General features: G+C 40.3%; 1 protein-coding gene across 1 annotated transcript in view; it reads left to right on the top strand.

Moving 5' to 3' along the window:
* Positions 1 to 19,215, top strand: part of LOC123021715 (lymphocyte antigen 75-like) — a 61,128-nt gene extending 41,913 nt beyond the window's left edge. Inside the window, exons 23-35 of the mRNA XM_044426744.1 lie at positions 160 to 320; positions 1,662 to 1,791; positions 2,816 to 3,042; positions 3,758 to 3,926; positions 4,455 to 4,622; positions 7,248 to 7,370; positions 8,359 to 8,550; positions 8,665 to 8,885; positions 10,586 to 10,760; positions 12,371 to 12,535; positions 12,802 to 12,918; positions 14,672 to 14,839; positions 15,494 to 19,215. Coding sequence (XP_044282679.1) covers positions 160 to 320; positions 1,662 to 1,791; positions 2,816 to 3,042; positions 3,758 to 3,926; positions 4,455 to 4,622; positions 7,248 to 7,370; positions 8,359 to 8,550; positions 8,665 to 8,885; positions 10,586 to 10,760; positions 12,371 to 12,535; positions 12,802 to 12,918; positions 14,672 to 14,839; positions 15,494 to 15,678 — 2,201 coding nt within the window. The 3' untranslated portion in view covers positions 15,679 to 19,215. The remainder of the gene's footprint in view (positions 1 to 159; positions 321 to 1,661; positions 1,792 to 2,815; positions 3,043 to 3,757; positions 3,927 to 4,454; positions 4,623 to 7,247; positions 7,371 to 8,358; positions 8,551 to 8,664; positions 8,886 to 10,585; positions 10,761 to 12,370; positions 12,536 to 12,801; positions 12,919 to 14,671; positions 14,840 to 15,493) is intronic.
* The last annotated feature ends 2,230 nt before the right edge of the window (positions 19,216 to 21,445 follow it).

Consider the following 21,445-nt stretch of genomic DNA (forward strand, 5'->3'; position numbering starts at 1 on the left):
TTGCACTAATTGCAGTTCGTAGACAAGGTGATTTGCAGCTGAAGGAAATGCAGTTGGCATAAGCGAAGGATGAATTGTTTTACATATGCAAACAGATTGTAGAATGTCTCTTCCGGCTGCCTGATTCTAAAACACAAATATTTCTCTTTCACCCAACAGATTTTATAACATCCTTGCTTCCTCATAAACCCCCAAATATTTGGATTGGTTTGCACTTTCGGGTTCACACACGTGAAAACAAGTGGGAAGATGGCAGTCCACTAAAATATAGCAATTTCCACCCGTTACTTCAAGGAAGGATAAGAAAGGTTCAGCTCGATGTAAGTTGTTGAGATTGTTCTTTTCATGTAGACTTCATGATAATTCCTGATAATTCATGAAGTTGGTTAAGGTAGAAAAGGACTACCAGTGTAGGGTAGGGAAAGAATTGTGTGTCCCACAAAAGAGAGAAGAAAGTAAAATCTGTCAAGGCTTCCTAAGTATTTGGTCTGTAGCTGAGTGCCTTCCTTGAGAGCTGGGATGGGCAGGGCAAAGCCCATGGACTCCTTGGCCCTTTTGTGCCACAGCATCCTTTCAGATTGAAGCAGCCCATCTGTGCCACTTGCTGCTGCCCAGTTGTGTCAGCACATTCAGCAGATAAGGCTGCGATATTCCCCTTCCGGGGGAATGTGGTCCTTTGACCCCTGGAAGTATGCCCTCCCGTTTTGGCTTGTACAGAAAGCCAAAATCCAGAATAATGCCACTGGGCAGAGTTTTCTTGAATTAAATGGAGTATAATTGTTATATTCAAACAAATAATTATATAGCATAAAGAAATATAATATTTTTAAAAGTGCATAATAATGACTGAGAGAAAAAAAATCTATTTACAGTCCTGTGGGTTGCACCATTGAGGATCATAACCTCTGAAACCTGGAGGCTTACAAATATGCAGTGCATAGTGGGAGGAGCAGTATAAACACTGCAGGCCATCTAGTTGAAACGCATTGGAGCAGGAGGGAAGGAGGCTGGGATATTGCCAGGATACCTCATATCATGGCAGACCCAGTCGCCTTTCCTCCTTGCTATGTTTGCATGCTCCCCGAGGTCACTTTCCCAACTTTGGAAAGGCAGCCAGTGTGGTTCTTTGTGCACCAACAAGGAATGAGAGACTTGGAGCATGGATTCCCAACTCCATGGTCAGATCTCATATTAAGAAATCGAATTATCTAATGCCCCTTTGTTTATAATAGTATGCTACACTATTCTGCCTTAGGCGGTTACAGGAAAATTTAATCCAAAGGCAAGGATTCTCCCTATCCAACGACAGAACTGAACAATATTTATCTTGGAAACAAACTAACTATGACACTTCTGAGCCTTTGCAGTGGTTAGACAGCTAACTTAGATGGCAGAGTGCTATATGTTTTCTAGCTGCACAGAGATAGTCATGGGAGCAGCAGCCACTGAAGACGGCATGTTGGCCATCCCTGACATAACAGTCACATAGTTTGGGAACAGATAAACTACTTTAGACAGTATATACTTGATTTTCATAATGTAAAAGGGCAATATGATGTCTTAGCTACGATGAAAAGAGTGTTTCCATATCTTTTCTGGTATATCTTAGGATGGTTAATTGAGTGTCTATCACTCCATCTTCTGGGTGCATTCTTTTCCAGTTCTTCGATGAGGAAGCAAACAACCAGTGTGGTGTTTTGCTCAATGATCCCAAGTCGTCATATCTTGGAACCTGGAATTTCACTTCATGTGCTGATACCAAGTCTGTGGCCATATGTCAAAAGAATGCTGGTAATGCTCAGAATCCCTAAAGAGTATCACATGTTTATGAGCCGAGAAATCCATGGGAATCCTGGAAAATGATTGACCTCTGTCTGCACACAGGCTGTTTGTTAAGAAACTGCTCATACATCATATTTATGTGACAGCCCAAGCTACGCAGAGTTCCATATGAGTGTTTGCTATAATACAATTTTCTGGCGCATGACCGCTATGCCATATGACAGGAGCCAACCTAGATGGTGTTTTGGCATCTTAACCAAGATATATTTGCTGAATGAAATGCTTAGCATCTCACGGAATAGGACATGGAATAATCAATTCGAGTTGTGAAAACCCAGATTCAGGCTTGCTATCAGGAACAGTTTTCTCACTGTCGGAGCCTTATGACAGTGGAGCCTGGAATGGTTGTGGATTCTCCCACAGCAGAGGCATTCAACCAAAACTGGAAAGTCGTCAGAATGAGATGGTGTAAATTGTTGCTCTGCAACAGCAGAGGGTTGAACCCAATGACCTACTATTCTGTGATTCTATGAAATCATATTAAATAGAATGACTTTTACTTTTGAGTAGACATGTAGACAATTGTGCTGTAAGCCAATTATCTACAAAATATTGCATATAGGAAAAATACTTCCCAAAAAAAGGATACTCATTTTTTTCTTAGACAATGCATGTATGTGCCTTACTTTACACAAGGCATTCCAGTTACAGGGAGGAAGGACTGTTTCTTAAGATAGTGTTTGCCATCTGTAATTTTTACAAGTACATGTATTATAGTATTTTAAGAAAAAAATATGAACCAATAAGGAATTTGTTCTAGTCAATCGAAGTGTTTTAGTAGTTTAATTTAAGCAATTGACTCAGTGTTGCAGTCCTTCCTGCATCACTGAAAATGCTATGTACAACATTATAAAGCTCCTTTTCAAGCTTAAAAAATATACTCCAAAACAGTATAGGAGACATGGTTGATTCTACAAAATTGCAGTGTGTGATGAATAGTTAGTCCTACTTAACTATTTGGTTTCTTCCTTAGAGGTTGCAGAAAACCAGACACAGCAAGAGCTTAATGTCACTGTGAACTATCAAAATGTCACATACACCATAATTCTGAAGGCCCTGACGTGGCATGAGGCACAGCAGGTATGCCTGCAGAATAATATGCAGCTGGTTAGCATCACAGAGCAATACCAGCAGGCCTTCCTTGCTGCTCAGGCTGCCCATCATAATTACCCACTGTGGATTGGACTCTCCAGCAAAGATGTAAGTTTCATTTCACTCTCCTTTGAAACATACCATTGGAATACCAAACGGGGGTGTGTACTGAGACAGTTTAAACCATATCAGTAAAGTATTCGCCCTTCGATGCTGCTTCTGTTGTTTGAACTGTGAATCATTTGTGGATGTCTGTTTAAAATGTACAGGTAAAAGCTATTGCACTTTTACACAATAGGAAAGAAATATACCTCCATTCCATCCAGTTGGAGGACTAACGTTAGCCCAAGGACCTGCAAAAGCAATTGTGCTGGCCATTAACACTAGGCCGATACATATAACTACCTACACACAAGTTCATTTATATCCACAAATCTTGGATATAATTTTACAAGAAATATGGTGAAGAATACACTTTACACATTGTACATTTCTCTACAGGGCTCAGTGTTCAGCCTTCCCCAGCTTGTAACCAAGATATTTTGCACTGCAAGTCCCAACATTCCTGACTATTCACCATGCTGGTGGGAGCTAACGGGAGTTGAAGTTGGGGAAACCTGTCATTAGTATGTCTTAGGGATAAGCTGGGGGGGTAGGAAATCTGGTGCCCAAAACAACTGGAGGACACAAAACTGTTCCTGATATTTAGTTCTGTGCAGACAGTATTCCATTTGTATAATTGAGTTTAGAGCTGTCATGTGGTTTAGTTTAGTTCGGTTTTATTGTTTAATTCTGTTAATCTTTTTAATGTTTATGTCACTAGGATGGAATACATTATCACTGGTCTGATAAAAAACATATCAGTTTCAGTCGCTGGTCTGAAGAAGATGGAGATTTAATTGACAGTTGTGTATATTTGGATACCGATGGATTATGGAAAACAGCTGATTGTTACAGCGAAAAACCAGGAACAATTTGCTACCAGCCAACAAGTAGGAGTCCTTGAATTATTGTTTTGAGAATATTTTTGTAAAAAATATTATTGAAAATATTTAATCATACAGTATTTGGCTTCTGTGTTTTAAATGTTATTTAAAATAGCAACATCATACCCTTCATGTTGTATTTCCAAAAGAAAGTGTGCCTTCCACTTACATCTCTGGATTTTAGCATTAACTCATGGTTTCCTCCTATACCAGAATTAGAAACTGTTGAAGTAAGCTTGCCTACCATGGCTATGGGTAGATAAATTTGGCTACTGTTAACTGTTGTTTGAATCACTGGACACAGAATGCAGAGCCATAACAAAGCCAAGCAAGAGAAGGGATGGGGGATTTACTCTGGAAGAGGGCAGGAGCAAGTATGCATCCCAGATTTGGTTCCTAATTTGAAAAGCATGGTTTTCAGGAAGCCAGCATTACATCCCATAATTTTCTTTCAGTCAGTGTTGCATCCTAGGGCAGCTAGTTATATTCTGAATATATTCTTGTGCTCTAAAGAAATGTGGTTTATTTTTACAGATGAAACGGAAACATCAGAAGCATATTATGATTCTATCAAATGTCCACACAAGATCAAGAATACACCATGGATAGCTTTTCAGAACAGTTGTTATACATTCGTAATCACAAAAAATCGATGGAAAGAATTGAAATCGGATGAAGCCCACCATTTATGCAGAAACATGAGTAGGCAGTTTTTTCTGAATTCTTATCTTCATATGATATTGAATGACATCTTTAGATCCGAAAGAACTTCTTAGTTTTCCTATGTGATCATGGACAAGAGCATAACTATGTCCAGACACATATACACTGAGCAATCCATGGAGACTGCTAACAGTCATTTCTATTATCACAGCCTCATATTTTTCTAGAGCTGAAATCGTGGGACTTCTACAGTTCCCTCCAAGTTACTACCCAGGTCAGACTAAGATTCCTCCATGCAGCTGTAAATTATTATTTGAATAAAACAAGCAATGACTGTATGTGTGAACAGGCACATAATTATTGGAGTAGCTCCACAGGTTATATTATGCTTTGTATCTCATTGGAGAACTAGTTATATTCATGGTTCTTTCTTGCCATATTTGCAATCTGTTGAAAACTTGGAAAGAAAAAGATCCACTGCTATGTAGAATTTCAGTTTGCTAGCATGAACTTTGGTGGGCATCTTTTCTTAGCAGAGTACATATAAGTGAACTAATAACTGATGAAGTGGGCCATGAATAGTGCCAGAATGCAACTATTTATCTTTAATATGCCTGTTGTTCCTTCTGCTGCAATAGACTAATGCAGATTTCCTCTAAGAATGGTGACATTTCTCCTGACCTTCTGGAGAGTTTTCTAGGGAAAAATGCTGCTGGTGTATGCACCTTTAGTGAGACAGAGTTTTAAAAGTGTAGTTTCGTATAAGGTCAAGATACATAAAACCTAAGAGTCCAGCAGTACAAGACCAAAGGCCCAACTAGTCAGCATCCTGTTTCCAGCAGTGGCCAGCAAGACGCTTATAGGCAAGCCATGAGCAGCCCATGATGGTCCCCTGCAGTTGCTCTCAGCAGCTGGCACTTGGTCTCATCTAGCCATCAGGACTACTAGCTGTTGATGTCTCTGTATGTCATGAATGTGTTTCATGCCCTATTAAAGCCATATAGTCAAGCAGTAATCATAGACTATATATTCATAGTCTGAAGAAGTGCCTTCCTTTGGTTTTCCCTGTTTCTGCTGCCCATTCATTTCAACGAATGACCTTGCGTTCTAGTAATATGGATGGAAGGGGGGGGGACTTTCTCAACACCATGCATAATGTTCTAAACCTCTGACTCATTTCCCCATAGCCAACTTTTTCAAAACGAGAAAGTCTTAGCTTCTTGATCATTTTGGTTGCCCTTTCAACTCCTTTTCCAATTCTGTATATTGCTTTTTTAAATAGTGAAAACAGATACAAAGATTTATATGAAAGCATTATTAATACTTTTTTAGTATTTAGTATCAAGCGTTTATTATTTTCTACAAATAAAACAAATGATCATTCAAAAGACGTCGGACATACTGGGTTATTATCTTATTCACTCTACAATTAATGTATATTTCAGCCCTAAGTATAATCCTGTTTCTTTAGCCCTTGATAAAAGAAGTTCCAAGTTTGGTAATAATATGTTTCTTCTTTTTCCTTGAGAGACAAGGTCAATCTATCCATTTCTGCACAGTCCAGTATTTTCTTTAAAATTAATTCTTCTGTTGGTATTTCCTCATTCTTTCAGTGTTGTGCAAATACAATCCTTGCCGTTGTAATTACATGTAAAGTCAGATATGCGCTTTGTTTGTCGAGAGCATTATTAATACTGTTAGAATGTCAGTCCCTTAACTAATAATGTTAACATGGAGTTTGCCTTTTTCATCAATACTGAATGCTTTGTATTCCTTTCAGTGAACCACAATCCCAAGATCTCTTATTTGGGAAGTTGTAGCCAGTTCAGAAACTATAGGACTATATGTAGCTGACAGTGTTTATCATCTTATACTTATTTGCATTAAGCCTCATTTGGCATTTTGTTGCCTATTTACTCAAATTGAGATCTTTTAGAACAGTCTAGTTGGGGTTTCAGTGTTCTGAGTAACATAATAGGTGAGTCTCAAGGTCATGCTGAGCCATCTTGCTAATAAGCTACTAGGATTGGATTTTTTTTTTTTTTTTTTGCTAAACAGCCCACAGTACTCCTGGCAGATAATTGTGCTTCTATAGCTTGTTCCAGTTCATTTATTCCCATTCAGTACTCCTGAGAACTCCAGCACACAACCCTCAGGCATCTTTGTGACACAATTTTTGGTCGCATTGGTCCCTACATCAGCAGCCTTTCTGCAGTTGGCCCACTGGAGTTGCTAGCTTCTGAAAGAGACCGCCACCCCCCCGTCTGCCCCCCCAGATCGCCAAATGGAATTAATTTTTAGAGCCCTCGCAGCTACAAGAACACATTCACCAGTGGGCTGGGTTGGGTTTCTTTTGTTTGGAATTTCACTGCTACACTTAGAGTGGCAAGACTGGTATTTAGCCCAGCATACTGGTATCCCAATAGGAGATTTGCACAAAATGATTTTTTCATACCTGCCCCTTTCCAGAAATAATATGTCCACTCATTTCAGGTTATTTGTAGATGTGCAGAATCCCCTTTGCACTTAATACTGTGATTTCAGATTCTTTTAATTAAAAACTTACATCTAGGTTATACCTTACTCCAAAAGAATGTTAGAAATTGTCAATTGAATCCTTCCAAATTCATTCAGTGACTTCTTTTTTAAAAACTTCTTCAACAGATTCGAATGCCTCTCTCTTGATTATCAGGGATGAATATGAAAATGATTTTGTTGTGGAGCAGCTTCAGTCTTTCAGTGGCCTTGCCCACTGGCTGTGGTTAGGTCTGGTGTATGAGGCTGACGGTAAGTTCTCAGTTATTTATAGCTGTAAAACCCTGTTACTACTGCGTCCCTTTATAAATGTACAAAGAGACCAATGCTACAATGATGCAATTTGCAGCCAAATTCTATTAGCAGAGAGAAGTGAGACTGAATTTGTATCAAAGTTATGTTTGATTAGTTGAATTGTCAGATGAATGTTAATGGGAAAGATTCTCTAAACTCATTTGCTTTGGAAAATTGTGCTGTTAGTTAAGGCTATTTTGGCCATTGCAAAGAATGAAAACTTAAAGAAGATGCAGGCTGGGTAAACATTGAAGCCTCTGTGTAGTTGAATGAAATTGCCTTTGAGTCCATAAGAAATAGCAAATGTGTAACGTTCTGGTTTTCAAAATCCTATTTGCTAATTGTTCTAGTACAGCAGTTTTTCATTTCCAAGTCTTTCAGTACACGTGCACAGCCTGCTTTAAGATCGGTCAAATATTTAAAATCTCATACGTGGATGCTTATTATTTAAGTGTTGCATTTATGCAGTCATGTTTATTAGTTTAATTTCTTCTGGAGTTGAAACTGAGAAATTTCATGAAAAATGTCTCAAAAATACTGGATTGTTTTCAGGTGCTGTTCTTCTGCAAGCCTAATGGACAGGATACCACCAATATGCCACACAGCTGACACAGAATTTTCCCCTTTCCTGCCTCACTTCATGCTCCCCAAACCCATCCTGTAGATTTTGGGACTGCAGAGGGAGGAGAAGGGAAACTCCCAGTGCATGAACAGAAGTTCACTTGTGTAACACTGAATTTAACCCAGTAAAACTTTAAGCAATCCACACTACTTTCCAATGGGGAGAAATAGATACATCCCTTCTAGACCAATCATTGTTAGCAATGATAATCAAGTAATATTCCTGTTGTTAACATTGTCCAGGCATGACCTACTTTGAGCACTGCTGTCTTTTCAATAATATCAGTAGTGCTCGGTATGAAAATGCCGTGTCTTTTCCCTGCAGATAATGCTTTAAAGTGGTCTGATGATACACGCTTGACATACAATAACTGGAGAATGGGGAGACCTTATATAAGGAATAACCATTTTGTTGCTGGTGTTCACCTGGATGGCTTCTGGGATATTTACAATGACACTCGCTGGCTACCCTTTCAGTTCAAGCTACACAGCGTTCTCGTCTGCAAAGTAGAAATGGGTAAGGAATATTTCTCATTTTTGTTGAATTTGCAAACACCCACAAATATTATCTTACACATACCTAGGCTGAAGAAAATGTGCAAACATTTATCCATTTTTTATATTGAAATAGGACCAAAGGAGGACAAACCACCATTGCCTACACTACTACCCTATAAAAACACATCATACTGGATTCTTCAAAAACAGATCAATTGGTACGAAGCATGGAAAGAATGCAAACAAAACGGAAGAGAATTAGCAAGCATACACAGCGAATCTGAACAAGACTTTCTGAAAAATATTGTAAAGAGTGATGGATTTCCACTATGGATTGGTTTATCCAATCATAATGTAGGTCTGATCTCTACTTTCATAGCTGCGTAGTAGTCATTAGAGGTTTTTAGTCTCTTGTTCACATGTACATGTTTAAATGCATTATACATTAATTTTATTATGGCATTGCATTTATTATTTTGTTCTTTATAATATATTATTTTTGCCTCCACTTTAAATGCTTTCCTTACACTTAAATATGTTGAGCTGTCAATGAGGATAGGAATGGGATGAAGAGATTGTAAAATTGTCTACAATACAGTCAAATACAGTAAGATCATAGTTTGGTAAAACCTGGAGTCAGAGATCAGATTGCTATCATATTTCCCGTAGAAGATTGTTTCATTTAATTCCTCTATCACACAGAATAGTGTTACAATGACTGGCAGACAGCTCTATTCATATTTACTCAGGAGTAAATCTCATTGAATGGTGAGGGGTGGAGTGGGCTTAGCACATGGTAAGCAGCCACAGGATTGCAGGCCGAGTCTCCCTTCCTCCTCTGTATGCAAAAGGTCTGGGAGAGCACCAGAGTAACCCATACAGTGTGAGACTCCAAGACAGAGGACAGTTGGCAAATCAGGCACATTGGAGGGTGGGGTAGACTGTGTATGTGAATAAAAATAATTGCCTGAAGCTTCTTGCAGAGCTACCTGCCTGTGAAAACAGAAGCTGCCAATCCATTGACAGAATTCCCCCCACAATTACAAGTGCTGTAAGCTACACGCAGCTTCATGCTGCTTTTGTTCCTCAGAAATCAAAACATTTCTTAATATCCCAAATCATTGTCTAAATCCAATGCATGTTCAGTCAGAGAAAAGTCATACAACTTGCAGCGTGCCCCAGCCAGTAATGCAGGACCCTGGCAGTGAGGAGGAAGGGTTTAACTCTTCGCCTCCTCCCCTCCCCGCCATCTCTCCCAGTCTGCAGAGTCTGCTGAGAGAGCCCCACCTGCTATTGTTTTCAGAGAAAAGCTGTGAGAGTTTTCTCCTGGTGCTGCTGGCAGGTGTGTGGGACCTGCTCTGAACCACAGGGAGGTAGAAGCATTGAGTTAAAGTCTTCCCTTCCTGAACCCCCCGTTATTTGCAAAATTCAAATTGATTTATTTACCCATCTAGTTATTTTCTTTTATTTACAACATGCCTACACTATACCTAAACAGATTCCATAGCAATGAATAATAACAATTAAAAAGAATAAAGCACGGTGTTAAATGTTTTTAAAAACAGTAACAATAAAAACCATGGTTGGTCAAGGGTTTCTTGAAATTAAGCTGTTTTCAGGGGGTGCTGAAAGCAATGCAGTGTTGGTGCCTTCCTGATTTTCAGAAGCAGGGACCTCCACAATGATGGCTTTACTGCAGGTGGATCCCAGTTGGTGCACATGTCCATGGGGAGAACCACCAAGAGCATCCTGTCTCAGTGGACAGCTTAATAATGGGGTCTTGCCATATCTAATTTGTCCCTGTGGGCTTTGCTCTCAAAGCATATCACCTGTTCTGGCACCAGCTTAGTTCAGTGCACTCTGCCTCGGATAATTTCTCTGAGAACAAATCTGGATATTGAAGTGTAATAAAATTCAAAGCCCCTACATGAAAATAAGGAAGTCTTGAGCCTCTGCAGTTCCCTTTTTAGCCATGATGCTCATTTAGCCAAGTGCTTGATAAGAAAGAATAGCATTAACCTTTGTGCAGCCTGAATTGTATTGTTCATTTCCAGGAAAATGATTCCGATTTTGAATGGTCTGATGGGAGCACATTTGACTACCACCCCAGGGAATTTGAACATTCACCTCCTCCTGGAAAATGTGTTGTCTTGGACACAAAAGGACTTTGGAATCGCGTGGAATGTACAAAGCCCGCTGATGGTGCTGTTTGCTACTCCCCTTCAAACAGTAAGCCTGCATTCATGCACCTTGATGTTTCCATGCACCGCATACTCTGAGGACTCTAAATCAAAACAACAACAAAATTGGAGGAGTGATGTCCTTAGCTGCTGCTAAATAAATGTCCCTAGAATGAGATCCCACTGTTTTCAAGGTTTCAGGTCATGTGCTAAGGACTGCAATGAGTTATATATCCATCAAAATCAGTGTGACTTAGTTTATTGTAAGTGTCCCAAAGTAACATAGGAGATGTTCTTGTTTTGGTTGTTGCTTTGCTGTTGAGAGTGCGTACGGATGTGATTATCATTTCACAGTTGTTATGCTGGCCTAACGGCAGGCGAGTGGCCCTGACATATCAGGACCATCAGATTAATCTCCTTGGCTGCAAAACTGCCTAATTGCTAAACGGTGTGTAATTTTCCTTCCAAATCAATGTGACTCGAAGTACTGAGTTTACAAGAAAATGCCCACCATCTGGAGAGATCAGAAAACAGCAGAAGACTGGAGAGACACTGTGACATTTGAACAGCCCCAACACTGTCTCTGCTCACCAGACGAATGCTCCGTGTGGCCAGCTCTGACAGAGCTCCCTCGGAGAAGGGAAGCGAGCCTCAGAGCACAGCCTGGCATCTGCCTCCTCCCCACTTACTCCTCAGAATCAGCGTGGGAGCAGCTGATCTGTTCACTGTTGTCCTCACAACTGCAGCAACAGATATGCACATAGGTCTGCAAGGGGGAAATGCATTTGTGTGGGGACACACTTTTCTGAGAGTGCTTTTGCACACATCCATTTCACAGGATTAGGTTCGGGTTTATGTTTCAGACAAAAGGACACGACTCTGCACAGCTGCTTATCAAATCAACAGCCTTGTACACTCATCACTGCAGGTCGAACTGTTTCCGAAATTGTTGTCTTCATGCCTTTTAAAAAACACAGAGAAGCCTTGTTAGTTCTTGAGAAGGCTCCTTTCATGTAATCCTATTGACCTGGATGCAAAAGACAAGGAACCGCAAGGAGTTCTGGGCCATACAGTCTGCAGACTATACCACACTGTACAGTTTGCAGCATGGAAAGAGGAGCAGGAAATCCATTGACCAAATCCATATGAACCATGGTTGTTTCTTTTCCCCATGCTGCATGTGCCTCGTTTCCATAATTATCTTCACAGGGCCCAGGTTGCCATGTGGTCCAAACCAGCCAAGTAGGCAGTCAGGATAACTTCCAAACCACCCTGCAAAGCACCCATGCCAGGTTTGGATGGCATGGCACCCTGTGCCCACAAGGTAAATTATGGAAACGAGGTGTACTGTGACTGGCATGTGGGAGATGGAGAAAAGAAGCCACAGTGGCTTCTCTTTCTTCCCTGATCGTATCAATCCCATCAACACAGAAATCTCCAAGCAACACCTTGTATGCTTGCAAATAATTCATGAAAGATTTTTTTAAATTTTCTCATGAAGGTGTATAGTGCTGCATCAGAGAAGATAACTAGGTCTGCGAATCAAATGTCATAGCTGTACTTTATTTTAAACTTTGAATTACAACATGAAACTGCCTGTTAAATGAAGAGCCTCATTCTGTCTGACCTGTGATAATGACAGTAGTTTCATTTTCACAGAAATGCAGTCCAAGCAAACTGAAATTGCAGCCAAGTGTCCACAACCAGCTGCTGGATCACCACAGTGGATACAATATAAAGACAATTGCTATGCATTTGCTATGGAATTATACAATTATTCAATATATACTGCGGGTGATGCTAAAGAAGTCTGCAAGAAGCTTGGTATGCTCAAATAATGCATTGTCTCATAGTTAAAAAGGAGATCATAAAACCCCATGTAATATTTTGGATGAGGAGTTAATTTTTCATCATTATTATATTTTAAATATATTAAATTTTGTTCAAGAAGTGAATAATATATAAGTAACAGTAAAACCTATTTTCCAGTATAATTTTAGGCGCTGTCTTTCCATCAATATTATTAGGAAGTTTAAATGAATATCTCAAAAAGTTTTTATCTCTTTTGACTGCTAACATTCTCTCACTAGACCCGTCCGCAACACTTTTGACTGTCAAGGATGCTGAGGAAAACCAGTTTGTGAGTATGCACTTGAAAGAATACCACTACATCACTGGAAGAGCATGGCTTGGAATACAGTCTAATGGTAAGGAGTCTCTCAGAAACACAGAACTACAAAAACTACGTGTGATAAGCAGAGAGATAAATTTTGAGGTGAACTTAGATACATTTGCGTTGCATCCTTTAGTTTCATGATTTTAATGAGACAGCATTTGTATTTGGATTGTGTTCATGGAAATCACTGCAGAAATCACATTAATACAGAAATTAATGTGATTGTTAATTCTCAATGTGTTATTGAGAACAAGTGCTCAATAACATTGTAATTAATAGAATTTAAAATAGATAATGTGTCTTACACATTTGGTGGTTTAAATTTAAGCACAGTGAATTTGAGTCAAACTAGAGGCCAGTAGCCAATATTTCAACTCAGTATTTTAAATTCATCATATCACCTCTGCCCTTTCTCACTATGTGCCGGTTTAGAGAGAGACTTGGTTCTCGCACTGTTTCGCTTCATCTTTCCTATTTCTGCTGCTTCCATACCTCTACCCCAAGTTTAGGCCTTTCTCCTGGGATCTCCCTATTCCCTAAGCCAGCTGCTTTCTCTGCATTCACAGCATCCTTTTGCTAGCACTGCTGCTTTTTAGAAGTGGACCTGTCCAGTCAGTTGCAGCCAGAACAGTGTAGGATCAAAGCAAAGCAGCGAGCAGCATTCAGAAGAGCCTCTTGCCTACCCTCCCTCCCTATGATCCTAGAGCAGCTCAGGCAACATCCATTACAAGAGTTTTCCACACCACAAAATCTTTCTGTGTGGTACCATACAGATAGCAAATGTTATGAAGTTCTATACAGAGTAAACAGCTGGAATGCCAAGTAGCAGTTAGAACAGGCAAGTGGGCTAGTTTTGTGTAGCTGCACAGCTTCATAGCTGGCTGTTGCAGAGACATAAATGGTAGTTTTCTTTGGTATACCTTCATGTGCTGGCTAGCTACGTGGCCAGCCATGCCCTGGTTTTGTAAAGTTTTGTATAGTCAGCTCTGTCCTGCCACTCAGTTATGCTTGCATTGCCCATCTGTGAATCAAGACCTGTGCCAGCATCAGAGTCCTTGGCTGGATGTGGCAAGTCTCCAGGAGAGGTTTCTTGCTGGTCCCTTCCTTTTCAACATTATTAGTCATGCACCTTCTTCTCCTAAGGTTCAGCACCAGTGGGAACACAGAAAATCATGATTTCCTCTCTGTAAATGTACTGTTAGCTCAGGCATAAGCTGATCCTTGGATAATTTCTGAAATATTCTGAATATCTGTGAGTGTCTTTGGATTCTACAAGTTTGCTGTAGCTTCTTTCTGTTTGCCTGACCTTATGTTGACATGTGTTTTTCTGCTCCGTGGGGCTGTTTGAGACTGTGCTCCCCACTGCTTGACCTCTCAACCTAAGGACACCCTGTGTTTTCATGGGCCACTTTGTTTTGCCCTCAACAGGCCAGACTTCCAGGTTCACACATCACAGGGAACAACTCGGACATCCCTGGGTTGTTCACCACAGCAGAAGCAGATGAGCAACCAGGAATCAGGGTGTTGACTTGCCTCCAGAGCCATGATTAGTTAACTGTAGGTTGCTCGCTGCATGCAAACCAGTGTCAGTTAAAATTCTGTAGTATAAGGTAGTCATTTTTACTTGTTCTTGGCTTGCACACTGATACCAGACTTAGGGAGCTATATTTAGACAACCTGCAAAATAGCAGAATGGACCCTCCCAATATTAGGCAGACACCTGACCCTGAATTGACTTTGCGGGATCTGAATAAATAATAAATTCTTGTGGCTTTTATTTACAGCTCAATCCTTGAAGTGGCTTGATGGATCAGAGGTTAAGTATACAAACTGGGCAAAGGGAAATGAAAATGTTCGTGGTGAATGTAGTGTTATCCTTACAACAAATGGAACCTGGTCCAAGACAGACTGCAAAACTGGCAAAACCAGAGTGGTGTGCAAAGCTCCTCAAGGTGGGTAGGGTATTGTCTGAATAAGCTGTATATTTTTAAAGAAACTACTGGCACACAGTTGTGTTAGCAGCATCTTACATCTCTCTCTAGCTGAACACAGGAAAATTATCTCCACAGAACTTACTAGCAACTTCTTTCCTGTCATTTTTCCTCCTTGGCCTCTGGCTATGCATGACTACCTGTGCATCTCCATCTGTTACATCAGCTATTACAGGTGCTTCCAGACGAGTCTCTGTCATACAATTTCCCCTGCCTCGTTCATGGAATTTTACAGGAATCCGGTTTGAGGGTGGGAATCGGTCAGCTCCCCAGACTCCAGCCCCCTTTCTCTGTTCCTGGCAAGGAGCTGGTCTCTTGCATTTTGTTATACTCATGGAACATGGATGGTACCATTTTAATAATAGCAGCAGCTATTATTAGGGAGTTTGGGTCAAAAAAAGGAGCCCACTTACCCACATAATTTCCCCCAAAATGGGTAGGTGCTCACTATTCACAAAAGGCTTTCCCCACTGAAACTGTGGGGTAGCAAGCATGGACCTGATGCTTCACGTGGCAGTTGGGATACAGTGTGCTTGTGTAACCATTCTGCATATAGAACATGATTTGCAATGGAGCTGCTCTGGAGTAATTGTTCTTGGTGTTTGCTCTTTGCAGTTGCAAATCGAATGGGAGGGGCAATAGCAGTCGCCGTTTTATTCATTGTGGTCCTGCTGGCTGGACTGATATGCTTCCTGTATAAGAAGAAACGACTGCACTGGAGTGGATTCTCTTCAGTACGCTACGAACGGGGGATGTACGAAGATGAAACTGACAGCATGTTCACCAGAGATGGTGACTGAGGAATAATTCTTGCAGGTTTTATTTAAACTTTTTCTGGAATGGGCTGTTTTGGCATCTTTTTAAAGGTTTCCTTTGGGAAACCTATGCCAGGTGTCTTAAGTAGCAGAGAAACTCTGACTTCTGGATACTGTTTTTGTTTACTGTTCAGGGTCCCTCAACAGCAACTCTTTCTCCAACTTTAAGAGACAAAGTGTACCTACCCTGTCTGATTAACCATTTAAACTGCAGCCTTTTTCTTCATTTTTAATATTTGCACATACAGGAGAAAAGGTACATGATATTATCTTGATGTTAAGATCAGGACATGCTCCATCTACTGATACAAAGTTCAGCGGCAGACATCCAGGGAATTGTTTGAAATGTAACTTACTTTGTATAAAACATGGAATGTGTCAGCTTGTAATATCGATCATGCTCTGTTTTACTTAAGTTCTCTTGGTACAGAGTGTTGCTGTTTTTAAAGCCCTCTTTTGAAATTGTGTCCCTTTTCCATTGTAAGCACCAAAGATTGCATCTTGGTCAAAGAATTTTAAGCTGAATAAGCCATACACAATAGCTGAAAAAATTAAAGCAAGAGCTAAACGAAAAATTCAGACTCCTATATAAATTATCATATTCACTAGGTCCAGCTTAGTGAATGGAAGCTAGAGAAGCAGACATTGTGCAGCATCTTGCATTCATTTGATATTTGTACTTATTCTGATTACTTATTTCATTGTCAGATACTCCAATGAAGGTACTAGCCTGTTTTCCTTTATTTACAAGTTAAATGCATTGCCTGAAATGTAAATAGGTACTTGATAAAACATTTCCATTACTAGGGCTTTCCAAAAAAATATTCTGATCATAGTTCTTTATGCTGCACTGGATTGATTCCCTTCCCCGCTTCTGTGCCACCACCGATCCCTTGTACTGATTCTTTATTTGGTGGTAACATGGAACAATTCAACCATATTGTGGCACTGTTTCATAAGTCAACAAAGGAGAGCCATTATATGTATTGTCATCCCATTAACCTAAGAAAAATGCACCAGGGAAATGCTTAACCAATTGTTCTGATAATACTACTGATTTTTTAAAGGAATGCTATCAAAATTGATGGCAAAAATAAAAAGAATTGGTTTACTGCTATTAGCTCTTTTAAAAGGTGATAGAGATGCATATTTTGAACAGTCTTGATAAACAGAATGTTAAATTATGTATTTAAATGCTGTGCCCCTGATCCAGAGTCCCACATGGGCAGGAGCTCCCCATGTCATATATGAGGAGAAACAGAATTAGCAAGCATTAGAAAAGCTATGCCCTCCATGGGCGTATCAGATTGCTTCTCCTACATAAAAATGGGAAAACCTTGTATGCATGGGGTTCTGCATTACAGATTGTGGTCTAGTGTTCTGTATATTATGCACAGACATAAGACCATGTGATTACTGAAACGTGCCCTAAGTAGTGGGGGGAAATCTGTTAGTTTAGTAATGCAGCCTTCTCTGTAGAAGAGTGTTTGGAAATCCCTTTTATAAGACTAGAACATCTTACGTGTTAATGTATACATGAGTAGGCCTTTGTGTGTACGCAAGTAGTTTTCCTGGACAGACAACAATCTCTCTTCCTGCTTTCAATCTCTTCTCTCAGGGTCTTTCTGCATGATCATTTGAAAGATGTCATATTTGCATTTTAGCCATTGAAGGATATTCCATATTTGCAGTGACCATAGCAAAGTATTCAATAAAGGAAGGGGAGAGCTTGCTGTGTGAGGAGCAGTAACATAGAAACAGAGCGAAGCAGAAGGGGTCTCCTGGGCCATCTAGTCTGACCCATGGCGCCAGCTCACGACATGCCACCATAGCTGCATCTCTTTGTAAAAGAACTTTAAAAAAAAGAACTATCGAGATAGATGCGTGCTTGGATCAGAAGTCATAACTAAAAACCCCAGACTACAACAAAAGCCTCATAGAGACAGGAGTGCTCTATCTGCATACCATCTGAGTCACAAAATCCAGCAAGTGTCCGTGATGCTTACACAATAGCATTCCACAGAGGAGTTGCAATGGGTTGAATCCAACTTTAGTCTAAGTTAAGCCTCATTAATTTGGATGGATGTACACTAAATAGGACAAGCATTAGACACAACTCAGTGACTACATGCTAACATTTAACATAAATAAATACATATTTATGTGAGCCGTCCCGAGGCTATAAGCGATGGGACGGCTTACAAAAACTCTAAATAAATAAATGAATAATAAATAAATAGCTGGAGAATGTATTGTAGTTTCCATGATAATCAAGTACTGGTCTTTGAGTACTTGGAAACCATGGCAGCCTTGCAATGAAAATAGCAAGGGCCTATGGGGGTGGCAGCTTCTTAGGGCACAACCTTGTGGCTTCCGGATGTTGTCTGGAGTGCCCTAGGAGTTCCACATATTCTCAGTCCAAGCTCCTGCAGTCTTGGGCCATGATGGCCAAGCCCATGCCCCACCCCCTCACAGCCAGCATAGGAAGAACTGCAGCAGATGGCCGTCGGAGAGCTGAAGTGAACCTTGGAGAGGGAGAAATGGAGCTTGCGGTGGGGAGGGGGCTGGTGCCATCTGCCTACATCAGCTCCCAAAGCCACTTCAGGCTCCTTCCTTCCCCTTCCTTGTTTTATCTAGAGTGCTGGAAGGGCCATTCCAATGAAATGAAATGCACAGGGCAAGCCATGGCGGCACAGTGCTTCCAGCACTCTTGAGTTCAGAGAGTTACACACACTAAGGGCAGAGACAATTGGATTGTGTCCATGCTGTATCAAATCTGATTGTGCAGAAAGACCTATAATATAGTGCCTATATTAATAGCCCATGTGAGACTGCTGAATAATACTGATGCACATGTATATCCACAGTTAGAAGACATATGCACTTTGCCTTCACTGAAAGCATGATTTAGATAATTGAAATGTCCTTAACCTGCAGGTAGATGTGGGTGTATACTCCATGCACTACTCCTTTGTGGACTGAGTAGTGACCAGGGTTTGGGATAATTTTCAGTTCTCTAAGTCTGCTTAGTTACTGAATTCATGACTATTTGCACTCCTGGGTTTCTTTTGATGTGAATCTATAAAGAAAGTTTATTTTAAATATGAGCGTTGTTCAATTATGCAAGATAGGATAAATATGAACAAAACTTTCAAGTGTTTCTATAAAATGTTTATTTGTATAATATTCGAAAAGATATACATTTTGTAAGTTATGTTTTTAATTGTGTGAGCTTTGTGTGGGTCCCTCCACCCGAAAAAACCCTATTCCTAGTCATGTTGTGAAATGTTGTGTGAATTAAGACAAATGCCTTACTATATCTAATTAGACCAGTTGTTGAAACCTACCTATGGTCTGAGTAATAGCAGTAGATTTAAAGATGGCTTCATGGGTTGCTAACTTAGACTTGTGCTAGAGAGAAAATTAAGCTGACTTGATTCTTCTCACCTTATTAAAATCTTTTTGTACCCTTCAGTATTTAAAGAAATCAAAAATTAATGTTAATAAAACTTTTAAAAAGAATCCTATATTATTCTGATGAGTTTCTTTTAGAGGGGAAGAAGACCATAGGCAAGTTGTAAACAGAGATTGAATTCAGAACAGATACTTGAGTAGCAAGGCAGAAGAATTTCTGTGCCTGCACAGAGTGCCGTACTGTTCTCTATGATGAGCTGCACTATCGGCCCTGGAATCACTGAACATCTGTCAGATGGGAAGGGGCCTGGCACATGCTCTGCTTCTCCTCTTTGTGAAATAACTGACAGTGCAAGAGGAAGCGTCACAGCTCAGTGGGAAAACACCTGCCTGGTATGTTGAAAGCCCCCGTTTCTATGCCTGTTATTTCCTGAAAAGGCTGAGAAAGACTTGTCTGAAAATCTGAACAGTTACTAACCGTCATCGTAAAGAATACCACGGTAGTTGCACCAAGAGTTTCACTCACTCTAAGGTAGCTCTTTGTGTTCCCATAGAACTTCAGAGAAGCTCACCCACCATTCAGAGAAGGCTCTTTCCTTCAGCAGAGCTTCTTGTGGATTAAAGAGCAAGGTGGAAAGCAGAAAGCCCCCCCCCCCTTTCACTTGCAGTACACTCATGTCACATCCCGTGCTTGTTCCAACGGGTCTCCAACTCTTTGGAGCAGATTTGGGGTGGGGGAAATGTAGAGTTTGCAGAAGAAAGGGGGAATCAGCAAAAAATCACCTACACTGAAGAGCATTTTGTGATTAAGTTTAGCGCCAGCCACCACATTTTGGAACAGGAGCTGTTCAAGGGCAATCTTATGAATCCAAATTCTAAACACAGGCTACAACAGCTTAAATGGTGAGTGCCTTTCTTTCAGCATACAGATGTTCTGAAAACAGCAAAATCCATAAAAATGGTTTATAATTAGGAAAGGAACTGAAAATAAAGCTGCCAAACATAAATTAAGGTGCACTTAGAATACTGTGTACAGTTCCGGTCACTGCATCTAAAACTGGATTATGGTGAGGAAAAAAGTGGATGGGAAAACATTTTTCTCCCTCTGCCATAATACTAAAACCCGGGGCCTCCCATTTGTGGTTGTGGGAGTTCAAGACAGATCAACATGAAGTACAGATTGTATCGTAATAAGTACTCCCCACAGCACATTACCTGTGGAATTCATTTCCACAAGATGTGGTGAGGGCACCAATAAGGGCAGCTTTAAAGGAGATCAGACAAATTCATGGAAAATAAACAGCTACTACTCCTTTTGATACCCCCAGTATCAAGCCCAGTATGTCTGTGTACATCATTTGGTAGGACAAATGGGTAGGGGAGCGCTTTTGCACACATGTCCTGCTTGTGGGTTTCCTATGGGCAGTTGGTTGGGCACTGTAAACAGAATGCTGGACTAGATGGCTGGTTGGCATGACCCAGCATAGATTGTTTTACATGTGTATGTTGCACCACTGGGGAATTTTTAACAGGATTTAGATGAATACGCTTGCCCCTGAAGAACTCTACTATTCCAAATAAATTTTCATTGCTGGGCTTTCTGAGAACGATTTTCTCTTTTTGCATTCTTTTTCAATTACTCCTTTTGGTTTTCCAAAGGAGCAAGAGTGATGGAATGCTGTTGATGACAGAGTGCTTTCAGAAAGTCAGTTCTTTTCCCTACCTATCAAAACTTGTACAATTATTCTAGTCTTATCCAGCTTGGGTTAAGCTAAGAGATTTTCCATCTGCTGCAGCCTGCAGAGGCAATGGCTGCCTTTATTGGGAGCTGTAGTCCAAAACAACTAGAAGGCACCAGCTTGGGGAAGTCTGAGCTGTTCCATCTTTCCAACCAGATATTTTTTGGTAAGAAAAAAGATAGGAGACCTGATAGGATAAAACAGGTTGCAGATAGAAGAGTAGGTTTCTGGTGGCTGGACTTCCATGTTTGAGGAAGGGATAAAAGCCCCATTTGAAGCACCCATGGAATACAGTAGCCAGAAAATGCCTGTCTGTGAATGGATGTAAATCAGAGGTGTAGCTGTTGTTTTTTAACACAAATATGAGTTATTTATTTTGACATAAATAAAGCTTTGCAAATGTTTTAACTAAAACCTTGTTGAGCTGTTTTGTATTTTAAGGATGGTTTCTGTGATTAAAACTCCCCATTATTCTAATGAGCATATATTTTCTTCAGGGCCCAGACTAGTCCCAATTGCCCTCCGTTCCTGGGAGAATCAACAGACCTGCTCTGTAAATGGAAGGACTTAAAAACCTTAGAAAAATAGTTTGTGTTTCC

This window comes from Varanus komodoensis, unplaced genomic scaffold (assembly GCF_004798865.1).
Source record: "Varanus komodoensis strain SLA01 unplaced genomic scaffold, ASM479886v1 scaffold177, whole genome shotgun sequence".
NCBI lineage: Eukaryota > Metazoa > Chordata > Lepidosauria > Squamata > Varanidae > Varanus > Varanus komodoensis.